We start from the raw sequence: 8,872 nt of genomic DNA on the forward strand, positions 1-8,872 counted from the left end.
CTGTGCGCGCGGGAACGCGCTGCGCGTGCCGGGGGCGCGAGGCCGCGCAGGCCGTGCCGGGGGCCACGCAGCCGGGGGGGCGAGCAAGGGGCCGCGCCGGGGGGGGGGGGGGGGCGAGCAGGGGGGCGCGCCGGGGGGCTATGGCAGATCCTCCAAGTTATTGGTCCCACATGCACCTGTTCTTGTCTCAAAGACCTCAGACGACTATGCATGTGCACCAGATAATTTAATTGTATCCGTCCGAGTGTTTCAAGGATCCCGGATAAACCACAAACAACCAGGATCGCAGGATTAAGTAAACACAAATCACACACCAACAATTTGCAGCGGAAATCTTATTACCAAATTTTACAAGTTACATCAAGTTTACATTGTATATGACCAGACTAATTACACTATGTTTTGGGTGTATAAACATTTATATGTTTAAAATATATGCTAGCTCAGTGACAGTCCTCAATAAGAAGTATAGGAGAAGTACTTAGACTTATAAGAAGGTCGTGCCCACCGGCGCTTAACACCATCCACAGCAGCACAATTCTAGTACCTGCAACAACATGGGTTCGAAAACCCTTAGTACGAAGTGTACTTTCGCAAGTCTTACCCGTCTAAGGAAAAAGACTCTCAAGGATATGTTGGCTTTTGGGAATCAAGGTAAAGCTTATTAAGAATCATAGACTCTTTTGCAGAAATGCTTACTAATGCATCCTTAAAATCCAGTTTTATTGTCAGGTTAAGTGAAGTTACCTGCATCTACAGTTTTTTCTATCCTAGTTCAAGCACTTAGCCTATACTAGCCATCTTTTTATCAACCCTTCAGTTCACTGGATTGCTACGTGTAAGTCAGTGACAAAGTCTTCATGTCCGAGAAGTAACGACGATCCGAATCGATTAATACTCAGCTGAGGATCTCCAATCACACGACATATGTAGCACTTAACTCTTCCATATGTCAACTCGCCGTTGGGTTTCTTAAGACCAGAACGGGTTCACGCCAACCGAGAGCACAGATACACCACACCATCCAGCCTCTTGCCACGGAGGGTACACGCTACTCTCGCCATCTCTCCACTCCCATTGCGTGTTGGCCTTTCTGGTATTAGTCTGCTCGAGGCAAAGCTTACCCATGACGAGACATGTGACCAGTTAAAGGGTCCTCGGTCAGCAGGCCCACATCAGCGCGGTCCTTAATCGACTCAGACGGAGACACTACACCGAGACTTCCTTCTCGTGCAAGTCACCCGCCTGGTCTCGTTTTAATCATTTAAACCCCAAAGTTTGGTAACTGGCAGAGGTACATCTTTTCAGATGTTGAACCCATCAAGGCCCTGATGGATCCATCATCACAAGATTTTCTTTGTAAAATCTCCCATCAAATTTGAAGCATCACCTTTTGGTTTAAAACAAAACATTTTTGTTTTTCTAAAGCAAGGCTAAGCATCATAAAAATCCTTTTCATAAAAGGGTATCAAGGAAGGGTAATCAATTTTTCAAGGAAGGAAATGCATCAACTGTTTAGCACACAACTCCTATCACCTAATGCATCATATAAGGTGATAAAGATTTTAAAACAGCAAGGAGGTGGCAAATGCACCGGGGCTTGCTTGGAATAAACACTACGTTAGTGTTTGTTAGACGACGTCCACTTGGCGACCACTTTTGTGTTGGCACTCGTTCAGATTATCCATCTTCTGGTTCGTCCATCAGCATCATCCTGTGGAGTAGCCCACCCGCTACGTCATTTTGGGGTCGACTTGGGTTATCTTCCGCATCACGCGATTAATTATCGTACCTAAATGAAATGCATAATGCACATGTATGAATTTAAAAAGAACTAGCACAATACTAGATAATGTTATACGGTAGAGGATTACACACTACTAACAAGTCCTTAGAACCAATTATAAGAAACGCCAGTTGTCGATATAATACTAACGATAATATTCGTGCTTCTTATGCTCATCTGGTGCTAGCTCAAACATCACGAACAACACACTAAGCATGAATTTTATATCTTTCTTAGCTAACACATAATACCAAAGACTAACAATACTTAGGTTAATTAATCTAGTATACCTCGGACTTAGAATAACAATTAGTAGCTTTACCATTAGCTTTAAAATTACTATTCCATAGTCTCGTAAGTAGGACTGTAGATCTTTATAAGACCATAATCTTAAGGCCTAATGACTTAATTAATGTAGACCCTTTGTCATGAAATTCTCATATTTTAACCGAAACAAACTTATCGATGCTATTCATTTAAATTATTCCAGTAGCAATCAACATTCATCCAGGACACTTAGACTATTACTAAACATAGAATACAATAACTACCAGATAAAATCATTGACTTTATCATGGGGTTTCTCGTATTTCGACTGAAATTGGCTCGCTAATGCTACTCGCTTCCAATTTAATTAGGAACGACGCAACAGAGCAGCATACCTAAAATAGTAAGAATATGGAGCTCATCACACAGCACGCCTGCTAAACACGAGAATCATCATGACTAATAAATCTAGCTAATCCAATCATCGAACTAATAATAGAAATAGCGAATCAACTCACATATTACAATTTGACTCGATCATCACACGAACGATGACGACCTTCGATTGAAGTCTTCAACCGAGCACTTGATGAGCGATGCACACGGGCCTTGCTTTTCACTAATTGACATCCTTAGACTTCTCCCGAACTATACCCGGCTCAAATTTGCAAGAACGTCGATGATTTTTAGTTCGGGGTTTTCGTCGAACATCTCATGAGTGACATACGGAACATCACTGTCTTCCCTATCAATAGTCCCATCTTCAAGCTCATCTCTACACACATACTGACCACTACTCAAGCAACATCGTTTCCCTTAACAGAACTACGACGTGGAGAGCAAGATGGCTAGTGAACAGGAACGAAGCTGGCGATGTAGAATGGCGAGGAAATGGAAGCGCCATGGGGGATGGAATCCGACGATTCGACGGCGGTCGCGATGGCAAGTAGGGTCCCAAACTCGACGCCGACATCGAGGAGTGCTAGCGCTGAGGTCGGGCGAGATCCGAGCAGGGACCAGGGACGCGCGCGCACGGGAGCTGGAGGCCGAGCGCACGGCTGCAGAGAGACTCGACCGGCTGGAAGGAGTAGAGGGCGCGGCGACCATGGGAAGGTGCTGAAGGAAACACGCTAGAGCTAGAGTAGAGGAAGGAGCACAGGCGAGCTGGGAAGACCGACGAGCTCGCGCGCGCAGCAGGGACAGAGCAGAGGCCGAGCTGGGCGAGCACACGGCTGGGTCAGGATCGGCAGCCATGGCGAGCAGTGGACGCCGGCTTGGAGGAGCGCGCGCCATGGGCGAGCGCAGGGAGCTTGACCGGCGGGAGAAACGCCGGGCTGGGGCAGGGAGGAGCGACCGGCACAGGGGCACACGGCCAGGGGATCCGCCAGCCACCAACGCGCCCAGGAAGAAATCGACGGGGTTAGGGAGACGGACGAGCAGAGGAACCCACGACTGCGCGCAGACAAATCTGAGGGAGAGAGTGAAGCAAGGAGGGAGCCGAGGGAGGAAATCAATGGAAGGATGCCCTGCTCACCACCGCTCGTCTCCACATGGCCGGATAGCCACCGTGCTGACCACCACGGCCAGACCCACGCCGCTGGCCTGGAGCATGTCGCGGGAGATGGACTCCTTGCCTTCACCTGGCGCGGACTGCTCCTCGGTCTGCAGTCGCGTGGCGTGGAGAGGAGCTGGGCATGTGCTGGAGATTAGAGAGAGGAGAAAGACGACGGAAGGGTTGGAGGCTAGGGGAAGCCGAGCGTTGCTGCTTCACCAGTGCGACAGCTCGGTGGTGGAAGGAGCTGGAGCAGGGAGAGGGGCGCCACGGAGGTGGGCTGGAGGACGAACGCACGGAGCATGTGGGATATTTCAACGACGCAGAAAAATCCCAGCGACTGTCCGTAGAAAAAGATCGGCCAGAAACAAAAAATCGCGAGAGTGGTGAAAAGATGAGGATGGGCTGGGATTTTTTTAGTTTTTTCCCACCTTTATGTTTATTTGAGAAATAAAATTGTAGATATTTTGGAATTGGGATTTTTAGCGATGGGTAATGGGTCGAATCAAACGAGATCGATAACAATATTTGAACCGGATTTAATTTGGTGAATTCTCCGGAATCGGATGAATTCGTACCGGTAATTCATTTTTGAAGATTTAGATCGAGGCGAGAAGCAACAGACCAAATTAAAACTGATTTTGGCTTCGATAATTTGCTCTGCGTGATTCGACTAAAATTAGTCGAAACCATATCTGCTAATGCACTCATCATTTCGTCGCCAAATAGCGTGCTGAAGAAACAATCCAATTTAAAATCCTTAAATGCGATTTCTCTGTGAAGGAGCGAGGACTGAATTATTTGGCACTGAAAACTTTAGTCGTCGAGTCCTATTGAATCTGTTTGGGATGAAATCGGAGGACCGGACTAAATTTCCAAATTCGTATTTGCGCGAGCGATAAATTTTAAATAATCACCGAACGCACCAATTTTCGGAACAACTATGTTCCGAACATCACCAAAGTTTAGGAAGAGCCCAGATAGATAAAAAATAAAAATGACAGCGATAATCATAAGACAGTTCTAAGCAAAGATGAGTGTCTCAAGAGGTTGTTTCTCTAGTGGACATAACATGTATCGCCTTAGGCTAATTTAGAGATGTCCAACAATAGAGACAACATCTGCTAGAAGAACACATAAAGTTCCATGTGTGTAGTTTGCTTTTTCTGATGACACTGTACTATCTGAGTCTGTTGAGCGAGCGGCGAATACGCGATTTTACCCAAATAGAACTAGATGCAACCTCTTGGGTAAAACACACAAAAAGAGGTTTACCAACAAGTGGTCACGGTAAGTTCATAGCACACGGGACGGGTGTGAATGTCGAATAACATCACAGTTAACTCGTGTTAAGCTAGAAAATCCAAGTTCAAAGATGATAATGGAGACTCGAGGAAACATCAGTGAAGGTTAGCAACAAATGTTGGTTTCACAATGAACCAACCTTATCATGCACTAGTGCGACTCCGCCTAACCACACATGAGGGATAATCACATGGGAGACGATCGAGGCGTGACTAGAGTGACGATTAGGTGGTTATTAGTCGGCTTAACTTGATTTTAGCAAGTACTTCCTTAGGATGGGTTGTACAAAAGTGAGTTTAGACAACTCGACAAAATGATCTCTAAACTCAACCTTTGTTCACAATGTAGCTACAAGTTAGTAAAACCAACTTGTTGAACTAACTTTGACATTGAGCAGGTCCTCTCAGTACCATCGGTAAGCCAAGGGTTGAGAGTTCACATTTGCTAGCAAAAGGTCATGCATTTGGGTAGAAATCCATTTGGTCAAGTTGTTCATTCATTTCTTCATGCGAGATGAACTGACTTGGTTTGGGAATGCATGGATTAAATAAGAGAGCGAATGAACAAACTCATGTATCTTAGTCACAGAGAAAGCAAATTTTGATTTTTAGAACTAATCAGTTGTCTCTCAACACTAAAACGCTTCAAGGCTTTACCTTTACACAGAGGACGTAAAGTGGACTTGTATAAGTAGTCACTACCAAGATAAAAAGAAAAGAGACCACACATAAAAGTGGTATGCCCTTTTGATCCGACAAAGATGATAGATGTTGCTTGATCATTTGACAAACAACATAGAAATTATTTCAAGGGAAGGTCCGCGGAAGATAACACATCAGGGTAGTTCCACAATGGATCATGACCAGAGACCTTGATACTAGCATCCGACGAGTATCACAGTCTTGTGTGCGCATTCACAGGAGGCTCTCAGTTTCGCTGCGGCACCATAAGTCACTAACCATGACACCATTACCGAACAATACCAATAATGAATCTCACGTGGTAAAACTAGATTGTGCCAAGATAACACATTGATATAGTCTCATAATGGATTACAACTACTAACTGTGATACCAGCGCGTGCCAAGTAGCGCATCCATGTGTGTACATTCACAGGAGGCCCTGGGTTTCGTCACGACACCATCGGTTTTATTCATAACACCGTTACCAGACGTAACCAATAAGAAATCCCACATGGCATGAATAGATTGAGCAAGGTGACAATATACAAAGAGACTCTACCTGTCAAAACGATTACAAGTAGAGAGTCAAATAGATCATGGCCCGATGAAATGAACAAGGCATGGCCATAACGATGGGAGACTGTTAATTCGGCTCCAAGCATATTTCTATGCCCATCATAGGGATCACAAGGTCAAGGATTAGTATCTGATTAGATACGGAGGGAAAATAATCATACGATTAAGTTGGTATGCCTTCGATAGATATGAAGAAACCAAAGGCATCAAACTAAAGAAAATAATCGAACATGCCTTTCCTAGGTTAGGTTGATAAAGCAACATTGCGATCTTCAAGAACAGGCAAACTGGAATAGAGACATCATTTTGCGCCAATCGAATAAGGGCATGATCTAGGTTGGAAATATGACAACTAAAATGTCACAGATTAAATAGCAAGAACACGGACCCAAAATTCTAGCTTGAAGCCCATGCACATCTTGCGGTGGATAAAGAAATTATCTAAACATCCATTTGTATGAGTTTAGTCATGGGGGGATAATGCAAAATTCAAATTTGGGTCATGGTTCACGAAATAAGAACATGGCCTAGTTTTGGGTTTAGGCAAACAAGCCACAAACATTCTATCGGCACATCAAGTACAAGAGCAAACACATATAACACCTAAACAGATTACCTAAGGAACAGAGAATAACTATTTCACTGAAGTTCATAATACAACATTACAGTTACTGGAATAAAGATGAGAGAAGCATTTTGGATGTAAAGGTGACAAACACGATGCAACAATCAGGATGCATGCTTGTCCTATTCGTCCTCAGAAGTTGTGCCAACATAATGTGGCAATAACATTCTATTTCGGTGGCATACTTATGACTCTCGGTATTTTGCTAGTCGTCACTCGTCAGCTACACATACGGTTTCGGGGTTAGTGTACCTGCAGAAAATTCCATCACAACCTAATTCCTAATGATGCAATTCACACATGACATTTTATCACAGTTTATACTCCATATATTACTATATGGAGGCCAGCTCATCATTAAGCGCCGAGCCACTCATAGGCACCGCTGCCACACTTTAACCATAGGGCAGCCCATTATGGTAACTCACCTTCTTACCTGAGCGTAGGTGCGTCGTTACAAATACTCTTCTCAGTATTCCCATGTCTGTATACCCGTACACATCCATGGGGTACTGAATTCTCGGAAAAGTAATTACTCCACATCGCAGCCTTCATATATACATATGTAGAACATGTATATAATCAAGCGCTTTTTATACTCTTCCCTAGACCGACGTTTGTTCGGTCATGCTCTCACATCTCACCTTACTTGAGCGTCGATCCATTCACAATCGAATGGCCTCTAAAATAACAATACACACGTATGCAATACCCCCGGTTGTGGGTTAGTGGTTTTGATCTAAGCCACCTGATAGTCCTTAATTTAGGGCTTAACAGAGGATGTCGCTAGCATTATAGTTTTTTCAAAGCTGTTTTTGAAAGTCGCCTAGAGGGGGGGTGAATAGGGCGAAACTGAAATTCTCATAAATAATCACAACTACAAGCCGGGTTAGCGTTAGAGATATAATCAACTCCGCGAGAGAGGGTGCAAAACAAATCGCAAGCGAATAAAGGGTGTGACACACGGATTTGTTTTGCCGAGGATCGGTTCTCGCAAACCTACTCCCCGTTGAGGTGGTCACAAAGACCGGGTCTCTTTCAACCCTTTCCCTCTCTCAAACGGTCCCTCGGACCGAGTGAGCTTTCTCTTCTCAATCACTTGGAACACAAAGTTCCTACAAGGACCACCACAAGATTGGTGTCTCTTGCCTCAATTACAAGTGAGTTTTATCGCAATAAAGAATTAAGAAAGAAGAAAGCAATCCAAGCGCAAGAGCTCGAAAGAACACAAGCAAATCTCTCTCACTAGTCACTAAAGCTTTGTGTGGAATTTGGGAGAGGATTTGATCTCTTTAATGTGTCTAGAATTGAATGCCTAGCTCTTGTAAGTGGTTGGAAGTGTGAAAACTTGGATACAATGAATGGTGGGTGGTTGGGGGTATTTATAGCCCCAACCACCAAACTAGTCGTTTGGTGGGGGTGACTGTCGTATGGTGCACCGGACAGTCCGGTGCACACCGGACATGTCCGGTGCGCCAGCCACGTCACCAAAGTCGTTGGGTTCCGACCGTTGGAGCTCTGTCTTCTGGGCCCGCCTGGATGTCCGGTGGCGCACCGGACATGTACTGTAGAGTGTCCGGTGCGCCAGCATGGGCGTGCCTGACTTCTGCACGCGCTGGCGCGCATTCAATGCGCTGCAGGTAGCCGTTGGCGCCGAAGTATCCATTGCTTCGATGTCACACCGGACAGTCCGGTGTACACCGGACATGTCCGGTGAATTATAGCGGACTAGCCGTTGTGAATTCCCGAAGCTAGCGAGTTCCTGAGGCGCCGTTCCTTGGAGCACCGGACACTGTCCCGTGTACACCGGACAGTCCGGTGAATTATAGCGGAGCGCCTCTGGATTTTCCCGAAGGTGACGAGTTTGACTGGGAGTCCTCTGGTGCACCGGACACTGTCCGGTGGCACACCGGACAGTCCGGTGCGCCAGACCAGAGTTGCCTTCGGTTGATCCTTTGCTCTTTTGTGGAACCCAATACTTTGTCTTTTTATTGGCTAAGTGTGAACCTTTGGCACCTGTATAACTTATACACTAGAGCAAACTAGTTAGTCCAATTATTTGTGTTGGGCAATTCAAC

The 8,872-nt window shown here is 45.3% G+C and overlaps 1 protein-coding gene across 1 annotated transcript; it reads right to left on the reverse strand.

Annotated features, from left to right (window-relative positions):
• Nucleotides 1–2,351: 2,351 nt before the first annotated feature.
• On the reverse strand, nucleotides 2,352–3,863 carry LOC100191232 (uncharacterized). The gene has a single exon (NM_001136666.1). It carries the CDS (start codon nucleotides 3,344–3,346, stop codon nucleotides 2,879–2,881), a length of 468 nt encoding a protein of 155 aa, NP_001130138.1. The 5' UTR covers nucleotides 3,347–3,863; the 3' UTR covers nucleotides 2,352–2,878.
• Nucleotides 3,864–8,872: the final 5,009 nt, after the last annotated feature.

Source organism: Zea mays, chromosome 4, assembly GCF_902167145.1.
Source record: "Zea mays cultivar B73 chromosome 4, Zm-B73-REFERENCE-NAM-5.0, whole genome shotgun sequence".
Taxonomy (NCBI): domain Eukaryota; kingdom Viridiplantae; phylum Streptophyta; class Magnoliopsida; order Poales; family Poaceae; genus Zea; species Zea mays.